The 20,245-nt window shown below is 46.4% G+C and overlaps 1 protein-coding gene across 3 annotated transcripts in view; it reads right to left on the bottom strand.

Moving 5' to 3' along the window:
- FAM107B (family with sequence similarity 107 member B) overlaps positions 1-20,245 on the bottom strand; it is a 216,716-nt gene that overhangs the window by 6,517 nt on the left and 189,954 nt on the right. For 2 of the 3 annotated variants that reach the window (XM_032623734.1, XM_032623735.1), the window contains one exon: positions 5,910-6,093. In XM_032623734.1, coding sequence (XP_032479625.1) covers positions 5,910-6,093 — 184 coding nt within the window. The remainder of the gene's footprint in view (positions 1-5,909; positions 6,094-20,245) is intronic. The other variant, XM_032623736.1, reaches the window with a different exon arrangement.

The following is a 20,245-nucleotide window of genomic DNA, read 5'->3' as shown; positions in this document are numbered from 1 at the left end:
TTCCAGTGAAATAAAAGAGATGAGTTATTTTTGCGATTTACAACTTATTTCACAGTTATTAAGATTGTATGAGGAGGACAGAAGTATAGACAGACTATTCTGGAAATTAAGTCTTACTCAGTGTAATAAGAAAAGTTGTTTATGGTACTTCACTCCAATAGACTTAAGTGTCATTGAGCACCGGAAAATGTTTGTAAATAATCTGAGTAAAGACCCACGCAGTTTCATGACTATTAAAAAGTCTCAGGATGACAGTACAGACAGAGTTAAGGGATTTAAATTTTAGGATTAAGAATTTAGCTACCTGCATAATTTAAATTTCAAACTATAATTCACTGGTGAAATTAACTTCAACCGTTATTAAGTGCTTCTGGCTTACGCAAAAGCTGTTGAACAAACTCTGATGTATGACGCGTTAAACTGGCATTCTATCACAACACGTGAATGGGTTTAACTGATATATGGTATGCGTTTTCTGTTCAAAGATTTTACACAGTGGTGCAGTAAGATAAAATATTTAGTAACACAAAACTCAGGAAAATGGTGCTTATATGATAAATGTCCTGCACTTATAACAGTCAAGAAGTCATACAAATTTCGTTAATATTTTATCAAGCAGCTCACTTAACTTTCTATGCTGAATGGAAAAAGTCAAGCACTGCCTATGTGATTCTCTGAGTCTAAAACTAGATCAGGCTGCAGAGATAGCAAGACAGAAAAAAGCTCCAAATTTCATAAAAATTACAGTATCAGTCTCTGCATGACAACGTTGATTCTCTTTAATCAATTCAATTAACAAGAACTTTCAATCCCTTTATGATTGACAACTGCTTACGACCTGGGGGCTTGGTACCACCCAAGACCAACAGTTATTCCCGAACTGCTTCTCGTGACTATCACAGTGGACCAAGCCGATTTTTAAAATTAATATGTGCTCTTTGAAAAAAAAAAAAAAAAAGGTTAGGTGTTATATACATACATGCAAGATAAAAAGTGAAAGCAGGGCTTCCCTGGTGGCGCAGTGGTTGAGAGTCCGCCTGCCGACGCAGGGGACACGGGTTCATGCCCCGGTCCGGGAGGATCCCACATGCCGTGGAGCGGCTGGGCCCGTGAGCCATGGCCGCTGAGCCTGCGCGTCCAGAGCCTCTGCTCCGCAATGGGAGATGCCAAAACAGTGAGAGGCCCGCGTGCCCACCCCCCAAAAAAAAAAATGTGAAAGCACACCTAGACTCTCCCTGTTAGACATCGACGGGGTGCACCACATGTACTGTAATCTAGGTGAATGGTGGCCCGGAAAATTGTACACGGTAGAGGCCCTGCACCCATGGACTGCTCCCCATTCCTGCACCCACAGATCACTCACTGTTTAGAGTGTGCCCCACACTCTCTAGACCCTTATCGGAGTACAGAAGTGCCCAAATTTCGCCATGTCCATAATGCGAGACATTTAGGTTGTTTCCAGTTGTTCCCCATTGAACGCAATGAGGCGGGGAGCTTCCTTGTCCATTTATATCTCTCCTATCCAAGCACTTCTGCTGGCTACATTCATAGAAGCAGAATTGCTGGCTAAGCGTCTGCACATTTTGGATTTGGATGTGGACCGTGAAACTGCTTTCCAAATAGGCCGCAACAGTTTGTACTCCCACCACCACTGATGAAAACGTACAGACGACGTTTAAAGGTTCGTTTCACACTTCACATAAACCACTGAACACATTCAGGGGCCGACTGGACCGGTCCATGTTCACGCCACTCCGCCTCCACACCGGCCACACTTGAACCCGTAAACGGAAGAACGCCTCCAGAGCCAGGTCAGCACGGAGGCAGGGGCAGGTCTGGCGCCAACTCTAACATGACACGCTCCCGTCCCCTGCCCACCCAGCCACACACCTCCTGGCCTAATATTTTTCTGTAGCGGGGAGGGGAAGGGTTGCCTTTGACTTTCAGGCCCTTAATCTTGAATCTTGGAATCTCCTGGTTTGGCCTGCCCTGCTCCACGTTTATGACTGAGCCATTTCAACTGGCGTGGATTCAAATGTAAATATTTCGACCCCAACTTCCCATATTTTTTTTCCACGTTGCACGGCAATAGCATTTACTGAGGATCTAACTATTTGTCTAACAAGGCACACCAGCTGAAGAGTGACCAAAAACACAGGGACCTAGAAACTGTCGACTGAAATGTACAAGCCAAAGAGCCACTGGTAGAGATGTAGAGTAGCTGGGTATTCTATGTTTGCCCCAGAAGCACTCTTTTTAGGGAAGACAGATTCTCTCTAAATTATATTGGAAATATTCTCATTTTTTAAGACCTCTTGAACACTGATCTCTCAACTACCAAAAATAATGCCTCTTGCAATCTGCCTTGTTATAGGAACAAAGAATCTGAGAACCTGACACAGGGTCTTAATCGTCAGACTTGGTGGTAAACTGTGACCAGATCACATTTTAAAGACTTTTAACCTGAAACTTAACTGGGTCCGAAAGACAGCAAATAGAGGAGCAGAATGATATACTTGAAAGAGTGCAGGATACGGCGTTAGAATACCTATGAGGATATGCTCTCCTAAGCAAGGCAACTCTTTGGACTGCGACAGGTCTTCGAGTGAAACTGTGGCCACGCAGAGCAAAAGCTCCACAGAGCCTGTTTCGTGTTCATCTCAGTTCTCTCTCCCTCTCCTACCCCTACCCCTTCTCCTCATTTATATGGTTATTAAATTTGATTCATCGCTGTCTTTAATTTAAACTGCCTGTACTTCTATGTTGATTTCTACCCTTTTTTTATTCCAATAAAACTATCGCGTGAAATTGAAAAGACTCTTCAGCCAATGACTCTTGAGTTTCCTCTCACTCACATGTCGAATGAGAACAACCTCAAGACAACACACACTGGGTTGCTGGAAAGATCACTGGATAAAATATGGGAAGGCCCTTTACAAACCGCAGACAAGTAAACAGAGGTCCATTATGGTACAAACCAGTAAGCAACTATGACTATCCTTTAACCAAATATATATATATATTATTGATGTGATACTTTCTATGATTTGGCCCTAAAACAGAAATAAAAACCCCACAGTCTCTAAAAGGCATGCATGATAGAGTATGAATAAAAGAGAAGAAACTGCTTGAGAAGTTTTCACTCTAAAACCAGCTGTATTCCTAATAAGAGGATCCTACCAAACTAAGATTTTACCTTGAAAAAACCGGAAGGCATAGGATAAGATATATTCATTTGATTTTGAAACCTCCCTTTAATTTTCGTTTTTTTTTTTTTTTTTTTTTAAATGTACTTCTACAACCAGACCAGAACTTTTCAGAGAAAAAAGGGGAAAAAGCAACAGGAAATTTCAGATGATGCTACATACTAAGGGGGAAGATGGATGGGACTAAATGAGCACTTATTATATGCCAGGTGTTTTAACAGGTATTTAAACATGCTCTCATTTACTTTCATTTTTTATAAGGAAGATATTTTTATCCTCTACTTTAGAGATGAAGAAACAGATCTCAGGAAGGAAGACCCTATCCAGGATCATAAAAGGTAGGTCAAGTTCAATGGCAAACCAGGATTCATACCATTTCTCCCTGACCTCAAAGCCCAGGTCCTCTCTATACCACGGTGCTCGAGTGAACACGAGCATTCTCCAAAATCAGCTGAGCTGGGCCTGGCTAAGGAGTCAGCTGTGCAAACAAGGAAAAGAAAGAACAGGCGACAGAAAGACCAACAGGAATGAGGTCCATTTTCACAGAATGTGCCTACTCCAGGAAATTGGGCAACAGATTCAGTTGCACAAACTGAATGTAATGTTTTACACAGACAGACCCAGGCTACTAACGACATTTCTGCAGAACAGCCTACAGCCTCTAATTCAGAGAACAACTATTCCACCAACTTTGCTTTACCGTTGTCTCTATTCTGACGTGGAGCCTTTTCATAGATAGAATAGAAAAAACAAAAACCCAACAGCAGTTTGAACTAGAATGATCCTTAGACATTAACTAAGTCTCCTACTCCTATCTGACAGGCAAGGAGACTGAGATCCAAGAGGTAAAGACAATCAGAAAATTATTTGGTTTAGGAAACCATTCGGCTACCCTCTTTTAGAGGATATTCAACTTTCCATCTTCCCGCCAAAATGCAGACATGGTTTCCCAGGTAGGACGGCCTCCAAATTCTCTGGCCTGTTTAGGAACGTATACAGTCTTGTTTTGCTATGGGCGTGATGATACCAAATCCTTGGGGGTTTTGTTGTTTTTATGCGACAAAGACAGGTAGAAGCTAAGGACTTACTCAAAAGGGATCAAACTCACATTCTACTGAATAAGCGTTATTCAGACAGCATGCTAGTGTGCTGGGGACAGAAAGTAAGTCACATTCCCACATCTGGAGGGAGACACGTAGTTACAAAGAGATCCTGGGACAGAAGATATGAGTTCTGGCAGAGGTACTCTCTGACGGAGAACTGCCATAAAAATGCCCCCTCATCCCTTTTTAAAATGTTTCATTTTTATTTTTAATTAGGCCCTTCTTCCAAAACGTTACCCCAGTGCTGAGCTTGGTCTGCACATCTTTCAGTGCAGTGGGCAGCAGCTACCTTTTCACCAAGGCTTAGCAAAGAGTGAGCGGGTGAGTGATCCACAGCTCCACAGCTCAGATCAGCAAACAGTTTTGCTATGAAGATCTGAAAACGGTTCTAAATGAAGCTTAACAGATCTTCTAGTAACCTTGTGTCCTAATAAATAAAGCAACTTTTCATCCTCAGCTCTCCCAGTCCAGCAGCCCTGCCCATAATCATTTAAAACGCAGAGTTCCAGCCATAAAAAAGAATGAAATAGCGCCATTTGCTGCAAAACGGATGGACCTCGAGATTATCGTACTAACCAAAATCAGAAAAAGACAGACAAATACCATATGATATCATTCATATGTGTAATCTAAAATACAACACAAATGAACTTATCTATGAAAAAGACTCACAGACATAAAGAGGACTTGCGGTTGCCAAGGGGGGTGGGTAAGGGAAGGATGGATGGGGAGTTTGGGATTAGCAGATTCAAATTATTATATACAGAATGCATGAACAACGAGGTCCTACTGTATAGCACAGAGAACTATGTTCAGTATGCTGTGATAAACCATGATGGAAAAGACTATGAAGAAGAATATATATATGTATAACTGAATCGCTTTGCTGTACAGCAGAAATTAACACAACACTGTAAATCAACTAGACTTCAATAAAATAAACTCTCAAAATTAAAAAAAGCAGAGTATACTGAACCCAATGCCCCAAATTACGTATGACACAGATGGAACTAACAAATGGTTTACAAAGAAGACTGAAGGTAAATGTTTTGCTCCTCTCCAAAAAAAAAATTAATAATAATGAAAATGATAGTAATCATTTAAAATGCTACCTAAAAACAAACAAATGAAAACACAAGAAAGGGGGTCCTTATCTACTGTTAAGTCTGATGTGGTTCTAGAGACTTCTCCCTGCCGCTCTATGAATGCTGAAGTGGGCGGTCTCTGTTCTCACATTTCCCCAGATATATGGGGAAAATTCAGAATTTTTACAAATCTAAGCAATAATGTATTCCTCTTCGACGTAGGACACCCTCTTTTATCCTTAATCCAGCCCCTTCTGTACAAATTCTAAACTACGCATCCACCTGAGAAGGGGACCCAGGACCACAGAACTCCGAGAGACCCTGGGGCCAGCAGCTGAGCCTGCAGACGGCTTTACATCATGGATGCCCTGACTCAAGGATGCGAAAGGAATAGGAAGTGTTAAATATGGTGAAGAAACAAACAACTCTTCGAAGCCTTCGTAAACATAACTAAACTTCAATCTAGTTACCTTAAAAGTCCCCTGAGGAAAACTCCGCTTCAGAAAGCATCTTACCTTTTTTGATTCATAAGAAGTTCTCTGTGAAGGTCTTGATGGTTCCGGGATGTTTTGACAGGATTGACTAGCTTCTGAGGCCTAATTAGTTCAGGATTGTCATCGTCTATATAGTCTGGCTCAGCCATGATGCTTCTCGGGATGAGATACGTGTCCCTCAGGTCAGAATCCTCCAGCGGGCTGTCTGAAACAGAAAGATGAAATTCACTGTGGTCTCTGCTCAGACGTCTGCACAGAGGCCGAGGCCCAGGACAGCCGGGCTGGTCCAGCAGCTGACACCGCATCCTCCACGGGGCCCCTTCACCACTTCATTGAAAACTCTGAAGCTCTGTCAAAGAGATGGGGGCAGGGCTTCCCTGGTGGCGCAGTGCTTGAGAGTCCGCCTGCCGATGCAGGCGACGCGGGTTCGTGCCCCGGTCCGGGAAGGTCCCACATGCCGCGGAGCGGCTGGGCCCGTGAGCCATGGCCGCTGGGCCTGCACGTCCAGAGCCTGTGCTCCGCAACGGGAGAGGCCACGACAGTGAGAGGCCCGCGTACCGCAAAAAAAATAAATAAATAACTCGTCCAGGTTAATTTTACCAGTAGCGTAAATCTCAAACTTAAAAAAAAAAAAAAAAAAGAAAGAAAGAAAAGGAACACCCTCCGATCTTAAAACCCATGTTCTGTATAACAAATTATGGTGCTATTTTTTATTTTATTTTATTTTTTGTGGTACGCAGGCCTCTCACTGTTGCGGCCTCTCCCGTTGCTGAGCACAGGCTCCGGACGTGCAGGCTCAGAGGCCATGGCTCACGGGCCCAACCGCTCCACGGCATGTGGGATCTTCCCGGACCGGGGCACGAACCCGTGTCCCCCGCATCGGCAGGCGGACTCTCAACCACTGCGCCACCAGGGAAGCCCCTATGATGCTATTTTTATACAAAAATCTTTTGTTCTGTACGTCTGTGTCTCTATTTCCGCTTTGGAAATAAGGTCATCTATAACATTTTTTATAAAATAGACAATTGATGGGAACATACTGCAAAGCACAGGGAATTCTACTTAATGCACTGTGGTAACCCTAAATGGGAGGGAAGTCCAAAAGGGAGGGAATATCTGTATGTGTATGGTTGATTCATTTTGTTGTGCAGTGGAGGCTAATGGAACATTGTAAAGCAACCATATTCCAATAAAATTAGTTAGAAAAAAAAAAAAGGGCTTCCCTGGTGGCGCAGTGGTTGAGAGTCCGCCTGCCGTTGCAGGGGACGCAGGTTCGTGCCCCAGTCCGGGAGGATCCCACGTGCCGCGGAGCGGCTGGGCCCGTGAGCCATGGCCGCGGGGCCTGTGCATCTGGAGCCTGTGCTCCGCAGCGGGAGAGGCCACAGCAGTGAGAGGCCCACATACCGCAAAAAAAAAAAAAAAAAAAAAAAAAAAAAGAAAGAAAAATCTTTTGAAAATCAACGTGAAAATAAAGAGGACAAAAGCCCAAAGAATAAATAAATCAACTAAAACAGAAAACTTGTAGCTGCCTCGTTTGTTTATATATTTTAGGTATAAACACATGATTAAGGCTCAAAATTAATGAGCAATAATATATATATCTAACAAATTACACCAAACATTCTTTAAATGCTACCTGCACTGACCTTTTAAAAACAAGCATGCCTGCAGCCCTCCCCCAGATGGAAACTCACAAACCTCGACAGTGATAGGTTAGTGACCCCATCCCAGCAGCCTGACCATGAACTCGCCCCGAGGAGAATGTGCTCCTTGGTGGAGACTGGAGAGGCACCAAACACACTTGTAGGCAGTCTTGATTTTGTTGAAAAGCCAAGAGCAGTTTCATCCTAGTTAATCAGTAGACGAGAAGGCCCATATGCTTCCATAAAAGGACTGATTTCTCTGCCCTAAACCAGGGATAATCTCCGGGACATCAAATGCAAACAGATTCCTGCCCTCCTGAGGTCAAGGTGTCAGCAGGGGTGGGAGGAAGAGTATTCCAGACACCGGAATGAGACAGGAGTCAGAAGCATGCCTGATGGGTCTGAGGGAGGACAGACACCAGCGAAGGTGGGGATGGAGAGGGACCAGTGGGGACCCAGGGGTGGGGTGAAGGCGATACGATGCGGGAACTTGAAGGCCAGTGTCAGGGCTCTGGCCTTTGCCCCAGGTGACAGCCGGGAGCCATGCAGGGCTCTGGGCAGGGCAGTGACAAGCTCTAACTCATGCACCCAGACAATGACTCTAGCTGCTGAGCGTAGGACAGACCAAGGCGGCCAAGGAAAGACGCCGCCGGGAGGTGAGTGTCAGGGGACCCGGATGGTCTGGACCAGACAGATGCCGTTTCATCCCGGGCCTCAGGACTCCCCTAAAGGACTGCACACGAGGTATGAGACACAGAAGGGCCGAGGATGTCTCGAAGGGGCCTGGCCTGAGCAACAGGACAGAGCGGTCGTGGTGGAGGCCGTGAGGACAGCAGATGGGAGTGAGGTCAGCAGCTCCCTTTAGGACGTGTTGGGTGGGAGACGTCGCTGGACGCCTGAGTGGTGACGCAGTAACTGGGCAGCGGCTGGAGGGGATCTGCTGTTACTGAAGCCCCCAACATCTTCCTTCTTTCTCCCTGGTTTGCCCTTCTTCTAAGTGGAGACGGGAAAGGGAGTCCCGGCCTGAATCAGGCGTGTAGACCTCAAGCGTGACTGCAAACCAGGCTAAGGGAGACCTTGTGGCCCCCGTAGCGTGGACCACACTGGGGTCTGGGAAAGGTCACTTACGAGAAGGAGGGTGAACTGGCTGGGAGCCACACTGTGCGTCCCTGAGCACCCCTGGCAGTGGTGGTGGCCGGAGAACAATCTGGAGTCTGGTTCCTTTTCAGCAACTTTCCACCCTGGAGCCACGACATGGCAATAAGCACCTAACTGACCTCCTTGTTCGACTTTCTCCGCTCCGCCAACTACCTTCCCCATGGCTCCCAAGGCTGGGAAACACAGCTCTGATCGTCAGGGAACCCTCCCAGCTCACAGATCCTGTCCTCGACGAAAGGAAAGTGAACACTCACTGCTCCCCGTGTGTTCACAAGTCCCTGCCTTCCCCACCAGCATCCTGCACCTGCACCGTGCCCTCTGGCAGGGCCGCTGATCCGCTCCCTACCCAACCCTGGACCACAAAGCCAAATCTCACTCACACCTTCAGGTCCAGACAAATGTCAGATCTTCCACGAAGCCCCCCGCCCAACTCCCCAGGTGCAATTCTCTGACCTCTAGACCACTATGGGGCTCTCTTTGCCCCCTTTTCCTAGTACTCACCAGCCTCCACCTTGTGTTGCAGCAAAATGTACATAAATCATATCATCTCTTCACTGCAAAGACCGCATCTGGTTTACGTTCATATTCCTCAGACCCCTTGGACTGAGTCAATGAACAGTCAGTCCTTAAATGAAGGAACAGAGCCCACGAATAACTAGCAGGACAGGGAAGCCCTGGGCTGTGTGGAGTCCAGAGCAGCAAGTGAAGCCTGAAAGGGAGGAGGAGACAGAAATATGTCTGGGAGTAAAAGCCCTTTGTAACTGGATGTTATTATTGCTACGAAACATTCTTCCAGAAAGTAACATGAAGACACTCTTGTCATATACACGCCCCTGGCCCAGTAACTGATTCATAAAGTAATTTTTTTTAACTGTTAAGTCAATGAAGGAAAATGAAGGTCAGCTCAGTACAGGAGAAGCAAACCTGGCTTGAGATCTTGGACAAACCTTAAGATGTCTGCCCCTCGGTTCTCCCACCTTCTAAAATGAGTGTTGTTGTAAGAACAGGCTGAAGGGGCTTCCCTGGTGGCGCAGTGGCTAAGAAACGGCCTGCCAATGCAGGGGACACAGGTTCGAGCCCTGGTCCAGGAAGATCCCACATGCTGCGGAGCAACTAAGCCCGTGCGCCACAACTACTGAGCCCATGAGCCACAACTACTGAAGCCCGCACGCCTAGAGCCCGTGCTCTGCAACAAGAGAAGCCACCGCAATGAGAAGCCCTCACACTGCAACGAAGAGTAGCCACCACTCGCCGCAACTAGAGAAAGCCCGCGCGCGGCAACAAAGACCCAATGCAGCCAAAAAAATAAATAAATAAAAATAACACTTAAAAAAAAAAGAGAACAGGCTATAATGTGGAGATAAGTATTCGGTATAATCTCTGGCATGTCTATGATGCCAGATTCAATAAATGGAAACTATTATTAGTCAAACGATGTGACTAACAACATTCCATATTTTATTCAGAGGTCTGGGAAACCCTGTATATACAAAGCTCTACCTCTCAAGGCCTTTAAAGCATAAGAGTTCTCTGAAAACATACGAGTTCAACTAGGTGACCCACAGGCACTGAAACGAAGGCACAAACATTTTCCCTCTCCTTTCTCTCCAGTTTGCCCTTCTTCACAACCAGCGTGGGGAAAGGGCCACGAAGCCCCCTTCACGTTCTCGCCGGTAACATTCAGTGGTTCTAAGACCCACTCAGGCTACAAACATTAAGAACCTTCTGCAAAGTGTAAAAAGTCTATCACACACACATGGAGTTCTGAATGGCTCAGGCTACAGTGCAGGGTGTGTATCAAGGAAACAAGGCTGCTAGTGAGGATCTCTGATGCTGTTCTGAAGTGGAGGGGATTCACTGAAAGATTTTAAGCCACTGAATAACAACACAGATTTGCATTTTAGACATATACTAATGCTATGCCCTGAAAAATGCAACCTGATGAAAATTTTGCCTTTAATTCCTGAGAACCAAGAAACGGAAATCATCACTAAACTCCACTATCCCAGAGAGTAAGGAAATCCCATCCTTATAGATGCCTTCTGAGTCCTTGCTTTTGCATTTTTTTCCTCTTTCAAAGGTTAACTCTGGGCCCAAGCCTCTGCCTGTCCTGGGTATTCTGTGTTGATTGCTTTCCAGAGGCGAATAACCATCCCCACAGAAAAATTCCACAGCTCGACTAATAAAACAAACATTTCACTGCATCTGAGTTTCCCATCAGTCTATTCCTGACTCCAGTAGTTCATTTACATATTGTTACATCACAAAGATATATATTTTTTGTATTTTGGCCGCAGGGCTTATGGGATCTTAGTTCCCTGACCAGGGATTGAACCCGGGCCCTCAACAGTGACAGCGCAGAGTCTTAACCACTGGACCACCAGGAATTCCCACAAAGATAAAATTTAAAACCTAATCCTTTGAGATGAAAAATCAGAATTTACAGATTATGCTAAATTCCATGTTTCCCTTAATATTTAAAATCTAATTCTACCTAGAAGCACTAATAAATGAATCCTTTAGAAAACAATACTGGGATTTCCCTGGTGGCACGGTGGCTGAGACTCCAAGCTCCCAATGCAGGGGGCCTGGGTTTGATCCCTCATCAGGGAACTGGATCTCACATGCATGCCACAACTAAGAGTTCCCATGCCACAACTAAGGAGACTGCGTGCTGCAACTAAGACCCGGTGCAACCAAATAAACAAATAAATATTTTTTTAAACAATGAAAAAAATAAAAAGGAAGAAGACAATACCTGAAACCTGTCGGTGCATGCAGGTTACAGCTGTACTAGAACCAAGCGAAGCTAAACAATTAAACATCTGAACTGCTGCGACTTCTTCTGGAAAGTGCAAAGTAATTCCAAGGCAGTTTTTAAGAGCATTTGTTTCCCAGCCTGTCTCTAAGAGATTCTAGCAACCCTCTCACGATACCCTGAAAAACCCAAGTCATTTAAGATCGCAGGCCAGCCAAGTTCAGGCCTGGGTCAACCTGGAAGGGGAACGGCTGTCTCTGGACCCACGGGAATCTCCTGCAGTAGCCACTGTTCCCAGAAGGGAGGCTGGCTGGCTGTGAGGAGAAAGGCCTTGAGAGACCAGAGAGTGAGTTAAAATGGGAATTTCTCCCAAACAGCCCAGGGCTCCACTTACAAACTCCTAAGCCTGGGGTGAACCTAAGGATTCAGTCTCGTTGCTAGGAGACAGTGGCAGCATCTGGTACCCAAAGGCATCAGACAAGTGCCCAGATGACCTCTGTGGCCACAAACCTAATAAACTAAGGCTGACAAATGACGCCAAACCACAGTCATCCACAAGAGCTCATAAATGTGATTTCTCCAGCTCTACCCGGCCCACTGCTGCTAGAACTTCAGACCCGCAATAAACGGGCCACAAAGATACTGCTGTACATATGCCAAACACTGACGCGCTTGGGAAAATACCAAACTAGTATTCTCATCGGTTTTTTCATCCCCCAAAAATGTATTTTTACCAAAAAAATAAGGCACGTATTTTATATTTAGAAGATGGGAAAGAAGTCAGGAAAAACCTCGGGAAGACAGAACGCGTGCCAAGGTTAAAGATAAGCTGGTTAGGGTGAGGCAGGACCAACCAGTAGGTGGCGATAGCTCCGCAAATCACGAGGTGTCCATTTCCAGGATGACACCCACGCCTCACCCCGAAAAAGCATCAGAGAGATGCCACGAAAGGAATCCATTGTGGATTCACTGTGCATCTTCCCTCGATGTTGTCCACAAGCTTCTCCCCATCATTTCAGCCTCATGACGGCCCAGTGAGGCAGGAGGTTTTATTCCCTATGAAGTCTCCAAATTCCCTATAGGCTCAGACAGCTTCAAGGCCACAGGCTCCAGGTCACACCAACTGGGTCTAAATTCCAGTTCTCTCATTTACTGTAAGTGTGACTTTGGGCCAAGTTTTCTCACCAGTTTAAAAAGAAGAAGAAGAGGTAGAAGAAGTGGAAGAGGAAGAAGCAGCAGCGGCAGGGGAAAGATTATCTTATAGGGTTATGAAGAATAAATGAGAAATGCACCCCCAATGCAGGGCCTGGAATAGTAAGCGTCCAGTAAATGTCACCTGTGATGAGTGCTGTCATCGGCAACAAATAACGACTAGTAAAAATAACCCTGTTACTGCTGCCCCAGGTTACACAGCTACGAAAGGGCAGGACCAGGATTTGAACTAGAGTCTGTCTGATTCTACGGGTATGCCCTCAAGCATCCCACTCTTCTGGGCCGTGATAATGGTGGGGCAGGGGGAGGCAGGAGAGGAGACAACAGGTTTTGCTTTAACAGGATGACTTTCTCTCTCAGAAAGCTTTTAGAAGCTTTATGACATCATAGCTTTATAACCCCAACCAGAAAACACCTTGCAGAAAGTCACACTCATGTGGGGAAAGGTTGCGAGAGGGACACAGTTTCTTTAAAACATATAAATGTTTTTATAAGGATGCTCAGAGTAGCGATATTCATAACAGCCCCAAACTGGAGGCAACCCAAATGCCCATTAACCGTCAGATGGAGAAGTAGATGGTGGTGTGAGGATATAATGGAAGAATACACAGCAATGAGAATGACAACAGCAGCATGACCGAACCTCACAAATATAACGTCAGCAAAAGAAGCCAGACACACAGGAGTCCATCCTGGATCATTCCATGGATCTGATGTTCAAAACAGGCAAACCCAGCCTCTGGTGCCAGATGTCAGGATAACGGTTACCTTGGGAGCAGAGAGGCAGTGGATGGGGAGAAAGGGGGCTTCTGGGGTGCCGGTAAGGTTCTGTTTTCTGATACAGGTTCTGGTTACACAGGCACATTCACTATGAAAATTCACCAATCAGTTCACTTTTGGGGCTCATGCCCTGCTCTGTATGCATATTATCCCTCAATAGATACAGTACATATTAAATAGCTATTAAACTTACAATCTAGGGATCATTCAGTTGCTGCTATATTATTACAGTTTTGTTATTTCATCCATTTTAAACCCTGTTCAGTCCATGAGAAGTAATACCACCAGGTTTGAAGACCACCCATCCTGGATTAGAAGCCTGGTTATGCCACTTACCAGTTATGTGATTTTGTACAAATGACTTAGCCTGTATCTTGATCTCCTCACCTGTAAATCAGGGCTCGTACACCCACATGTGCAGAACTGTCCCAAGCATTAAAAAAAACTTAAGGAAAACATTCACCATACGTCGTGCCAGCCCATGTGGCAGATGTTCAATAAACTGGACAGTTAAGTAGTTCCAACAAATTAACTCATTAATCTAACTCTCCATGAATCAATGTCCTATCACGGTGAAAAATGGATGACCACGCAGTACAAGTATACTATTTTAGACCAAGTTTAATGGTGAACCCCATCTTGGCCTCTGCTCACTTTTCCAATTTGGACTTAGATGGGAGAGAGAGAGAGAGAGTCAGGGAGGGAAGTGGAGGGGAGAAAACAAAATCCCTGACGGCACAGCCGAAGCACAGAGAGGAGCCCGCAGCCCAGGGCTGGGATGCCGTGAAAACCCTGACCGTCTCCCAGTCTCTGGGCTTCAGTCTTCTTTTCTTTACAGCTGAATGGCTATGTCGCCCTGATTTCTCAGTAATCTGTTGTAAATGACTACGCTGTGTACAGAGCTATCATACAAATGTGAGGGATCTATAAAAACGTTAAGTTAGTCCAATATAAAGAGTCTAACTGTCCAAACATCAAGTCACTCTTATTAGTGGTCACGATTTACTCAACCTCCCATGGCCCGCGTGGAATCTGAACTCACGACCCAATGGCAGACAACTCTACAAAAAAAAAACAAAACAGAAAACAGGCAAGATCTTTTCAGAGGCATGTTTTGCACAATGTTCAGTCAAACCCTGTGGGAAAGGGGTGGGGAGAGAAGCAATGGGTGGAAGACAGACAGCAAAAGTGTCCCCCCAAAGCACAATACTTTACACTTCCGCACCGCACTGGTCCTGTAAGTAAAGCGTATTGCTTCTAATCACGTTTCTACACTGTTAACAGTGCATTTATCAATATAATCTAACACAAAATTACTCAAACGCCTGGAATGTCAGGACCTCGGAGAACGCTTATACCTAAGTTTGGGCACCCAAGACCCTGCCGGTGTCTGATCAGAAGAAAGTGATGCTGACAGTCAGCAGATGCAAGTATCGGTTGCTTTCCATGGAAACCAGCAAATTAACCCTGTGACTGAATTCCTTCTGCCTTCTAGCTCCCCAAAGTCTGATGCTTTGCTGAAAATATTTTAAAAAGAAAGAAAAAAAAAGAGAAAGGAGTTTGCTATGTTACCTAATGAGGTCATGCTCAAAGCCTAAGTGAAAGTTAAAAGCAAAAGCACTTCTTGAATAATCTGGTTTTGCTAGAAAGGTGGATATTCAAGCTACCTTGGAAGACTGGGAAGACAAACTATACAGAGAAAATGAAAACAAAAACCAAAACCACTCTGTGGGTGTGAGAAAAAAAAAAGTCTCTATGGCTTCCCTGGCGGTCCAGCGGTTAAGACTTCGTGCTTCCACTGCAGGGGGCGCGGGTTTGATCGCTGGTCAGGGAAGTAAGGAAAGTCTCTAGGTAGAACAAAACTAATAGAACTAATATAAAACTGATAATTCCCTGTGCTGCTTGGTGGAGGGAGGAAGGGAAAATGGTGAAAGAGGTGAATAAAATCCTTCAAGGGCTCTCAGCCAACGATGACATCCCTCCGTCCCCGCAGGCGGCTGATCCAGGTGATGTTTCACTCCGATAACTAAACAAGTCCCAGAATTTCAGATGAGACACGGATTCTCTACATTCCCTCCCTCTGCCTCCAGAGAAGATTCTAGAATTCCCTGGTAGACGACAGCACTGACTCTGCAAGCACTGAGCATGCCTGAAGGAAGGAGAAGGGCCAGCCGGCGGGGGCCTCACCGGCGGGGGGACCCCAGCACAGCTGCAGGAGGGCCATCACCTCCGCACGGGGAGCGGCAGGGCCTGCTGTGTCACTCACGTTCCCGCAGGACAACAGCACAGGGCGGCTTCTCATCCGAGCAGATGCACTCGGGCTTCTCCCCAAGGAAACACCTGGGCCTGAGTAAGAATCGACAGGGATTTCAACCTGGAAGGACCTTAGCAAACCTCCTGCTTCCCAACTGCTACCTGGGGGGCAGATGTTCTTTCAGAACCAAGGTCCTGTGCTCTGGCCCCCAGGCCTGTCCACAGGGGCTGTCTGTGACCTGTAAGGCACTAGGGACAAAAAGCCGCCACTGGATGCCTAGCAGAAAGAGTGCAGAAAACCTCCCAGTCCATGAATATGGGGTGCTCCTGGCTTCCTGGGGTACATTCTCCCCAGCCACTCCCTGGAATTCAAAGCTGCTGTCCATCTCCTTCTTGATCTGAAAGCCAGCCCCTTGGACAACCCTCTCTCCTGGGCCTCCCCGCACCGGAGGCCCAGGTGCCCTCTTCCAGCCTGATCTCTTGGTGCCAAGAGTTCTCAGGATCAGGCCCAGCCTAGACCCTCCTCTGGGTCCCCAACGCCCTCGGCCCTCCCTCTCTGTGAGCCATTTCTCGGTGGGATGCTTCCCTCTCCTGAATCTCCCCACGGCCATTCCCCCAGGCCACCTCCCTCTTGTCTGCAGTGCTGAGAACAATTTCACGCGGTACTCCCTTCCCGTGTGAACTTGACACTTACGAGTCAGTTCTTCATGTATCTCCAAGTGGTCCCCCTTGAAGGACCGATGTGCGTCCCTTCAGAAAGGAAAAGACCCCCGACTGACTTAAGTCATCCCCCCACCTGGAGCACAACGCCTCGCACTTATGCCATCCAGAGCGGAATTAGCCCCCCTGTAAGCAGCTGACGAAGAAGAACCAGCAGGAAGCTGGGGCCACCGACGCCCTGTGCCTAGGCTGAGCTCCAGGGGCCAGCGGTACATCTGGCTTTACTCCCTCCGGCGTTCCCAGCACTGAGCTGGGCGCCACCCCGTGGGCACCCGACAGAACTGCACCGAATACAGGGGGCAGATGCTGAAGCAACAGAGAATCCAAACGAAGGAGCTCATCCCGGGAAGCTTTTCCCGATTCCTCCTGCAGTTTCCCTCCTTTCTGTCCCAACAGGACGCCGTTAACACTTCTCTAAGGATGCTCATGGCTGCCTGGATGAAAACTACAAGTTTGCTTATGCCTCACATTAAAGTTGCAAAGGAAAGGCCTGACTCTTCCTCATTTCTTATCCCCAGAAACACCACTATGAGCCTTCCGCGTACTGTTGAACTCAATTTGACCTGTTGACAAGTGAGGTGCAGAGCTCAGGCTTACAGAAGGGGCCAAAAACAGGGGAGGGGGAGAGAGGGCACCTCATGCTTTGAACAGACTCTGTCTTCACTTGATCTTCAAAAAGCACAGAATGAGTGAGAGACAAAAGCTCCTGGTTCTCCTGATACAGATCAGTCCAGGGAACCAAATGCCCATTTTTCTAGCCCAGCTGATGATGCGCCCTCTTGCACAGATGACTCCCCGAAACCCTCACTCAAAGTCCATAACGTGAATTGCTGCGTACGAGCTAGGAGTCTTTTGCCCCAGAAAGATAACTCAGATTGTTGTCTGCTGGGAAATAAATCTGAGTGCGCTGGCTTGCATAAATATTCCCGTGAAGTAATTAGCACTTCATTAACATGCGGCCCATCAATCTGCACAAACCTCTAAGCAACTGAAATGCTGTCCAATTAACAGATTTTTTAAATAATTGATTACCTTAAACTCATTAGCCTTAAAATTGCCATAGGCTGATAAATTACACTTATCAAATAACATTTGATAGATGACCATTAAGTGGTTCAGAGTCTCTCTCTCTCTCCTAGGTGAAGCAGCGTGATGAGATCTGAAGTTCAGGGATCCTTGAGTCTACCCGTTGAAGAGTGTTCTGTGGTCTAACAGTGTCACCCAGTGGCAGAAGTCTCACACTTGTGTTCAGAGCAGCTGTTGCTTTTTAAAAGAAGTATTTGTCACATGTGTTTCTTTACTAAAAGGAAAAGAAGAAAACTATTCTGGGGGAATTGCTCTAAGAAAACTAGTGTGTATAAATGCTAGAAAACACGGCACTGGCATAAGACAGCTCCCCTACGTCCAAGGTTACTTTGAAGCCTTTGGGGACCGTACAGACGTGTGCAGACATGACGAGAGACACAAGGGAAGTTCCTGTGACTCAGGGACGGTGCAGGTTTGACATGAAATCAATTCAGTGTCCCAGGGCTGAGCAATAGGGTCACCCCCTGCTGTCTGCTTTCTCGTCCACCATTCGGCCACTTCAATTCTCAAAAGCTTGGCTCTCCCAGAACAAGGAGAAAAAACCCAGCCAATTCTGTTCCAAGGTTGACTATCTGATTTTAGAAGCTTATGAGGTGACGCTTAATTGCAAATAATAAATTATTTAACTTCCTTATCGGTACAAAGAGAAGGCTGGACCAGATAACCCTTGAGATCCCTTCCTGGTTCTAACATTCTGATAATACAGAAGAGTTCGGCTGGTCTGTCACTCCCCACAGCACAGGGGCTTCTGACCCAAGGCTGTGGAACTCTGGCCCCACCATTAGGGCCAGACAGACCACGGAGGTGCCCCAGTACGTTCCACGCACACCCCACCTTGGTCTCCACTCCTCTCGTTCCCGTCCCCAGTGCATCACATCTACGCTGAGCAGGCTTTCTGCTCGTGATTGCTGCACTTCCCCCGATGCAGCCACCCTCCCTCGAGTCCCTCTAGAAGAGTCTCAGCCACTTGGTCCAGGGCTAGAGCTGCCCACATAGGATGGGGTGCAGACTAGACTTTATTAAACCAAAACTCCCAATCCAAGGGGCTCCCAATACTCTAGTCAAGAATCACACATACACCATACACGATCAATAAAAACAAAGCATTGTTTATTCCTCTTTGCATAAAATCACCTACAGCAATTAGATATTACACTATAATTGAATTAATTCAAGTCTGACTCCTGAAACTACCCTGAAATCAAGCCACAATTCAGCCCTCTTTAGGATTGGTTCAAGATGGCGGAGTAGAAGGACGTGCGCTCGCTCCCTCTCGAGAAAGCACCGGAATCACAACTAACTGCTGGACAATCATCGACAGGAAGACGCTGGAACTCACCAGAAAAGATCCCCCACATCCAAAGACAAAGGAGAAGCCACGATGAGACGGCAGGAGGGGCGCAATCACAATAAAATCGAATCCCATAACCGCTGGGTGGGTGACTCACAGACTGGAGAACACTTATACCACAGAAGTCCACCCACTGGAGTGAAGGTTCTGAGCCCCACGTGAGGCTTCCCAACCTGGGGGTCCAGCAACCGGAGGAGGAATTCCTAGAGAACCAGACTTTGAAGGCTAGCGGGACTTGCTTGCAGGACTTCGACAGGACTGGGGGAAACAGAGACTCCACTCTTGGAGGGCACACACAAAGTAATGTGTGCATCAGGACCCAGGGGAAGGAGCAGTGACCCCAGGGGAGACTGAACCAGACCTACCTGCTAGTGTTGGAGGGTCTCCTGCAGAGGCAGGGGGTGGCTGTGGCTCACCGTGGGGACAAGGACACTGGCAGCATAAGTTCTGGGAAGTACTCCTTGGCGTGAGCCCTCCCAGAGTCTGTCACTGGCCCCACCAAAGAGCCCAGGTAGGCTCCAGCATTGGGCTGCCTCTGGCCAAACAACTAACAGGGAGGGAACCCAGCCCCACCCATCAACAGTGAAGTGGATTAAAGTTTTACTGAGCTCTGCCCATCAGAGCAACAGTCAGCTCTACCCACCACCAGTCCCTCCCATCAAGCCTCTTAGATAGCCTCATCCACCAGAGGGCAGACAGCAGAAGCAAGAAGAACTACAATCCTGCAGCCTGTGGAACAAAAACCACATTCACAGAAAGATAGACAAGCTGAAAAGGCAGAGGGCTATGTATCAGATGAAGGAACAAGATAAAACCCCACAAAAACAACTAAATGAAGTGGAGATAGGCAACTTTCCAGAAAAAGAATTCAGAATAATGATAGTGAAGATGATCCAGGACCTTGGAAAAAGAATGGAGGCAAAGACCGAGAAGATGCAAGAAATGTTCAATAAAGACCTAGAATAATTAAAGAACAAACACACAGAGATGAACAATGCAATAAATGAAATGAAAAATACACTAGAAGCAATCAATAATGGAATAACTGAGGCAGAAGAATGGATAATTGACCTGGAAGACAGAATGGTGGAATTCACTGGTACGGAACAGAATAAAGAAAAAGGAATGAAAAGAAATGACAGACCTCTGGGATAACATTACATGCACCAACATTCACATTATAGGGGTCCCAGAAGGAGAAGCGAGAGAGAAAGGACCCGACAAAATATCTGAAGAGATTATAGTCAAAAACTTCCCTGACATGGGAAAGGAAATAGCCACCCAAATACAGGAAGTGCAGAGAGTCCCACACAGGATAAACCCAAGGAGAAACACGCCGAGACACATAGTAATCAAATTGGCAAAATTTAAAGACAAAGAAAAATTAGTAAAAGCA

This window comes from Phocoena sinus, chromosome 2 (genome assembly GCF_008692025.1).
Source record: "Phocoena sinus isolate mPhoSin1 chromosome 2, mPhoSin1.pri, whole genome shotgun sequence".
NCBI classification, from domain to species: Eukaryota; Metazoa; Chordata; class Mammalia; order Artiodactyla; family Phocoenidae; genus Phocoena; species Phocoena sinus.
The sequence above is the reverse complement of the archived record's forward strand: the minus strand, read 5'-3'. Positions and strand labels throughout refer to the sequence as shown.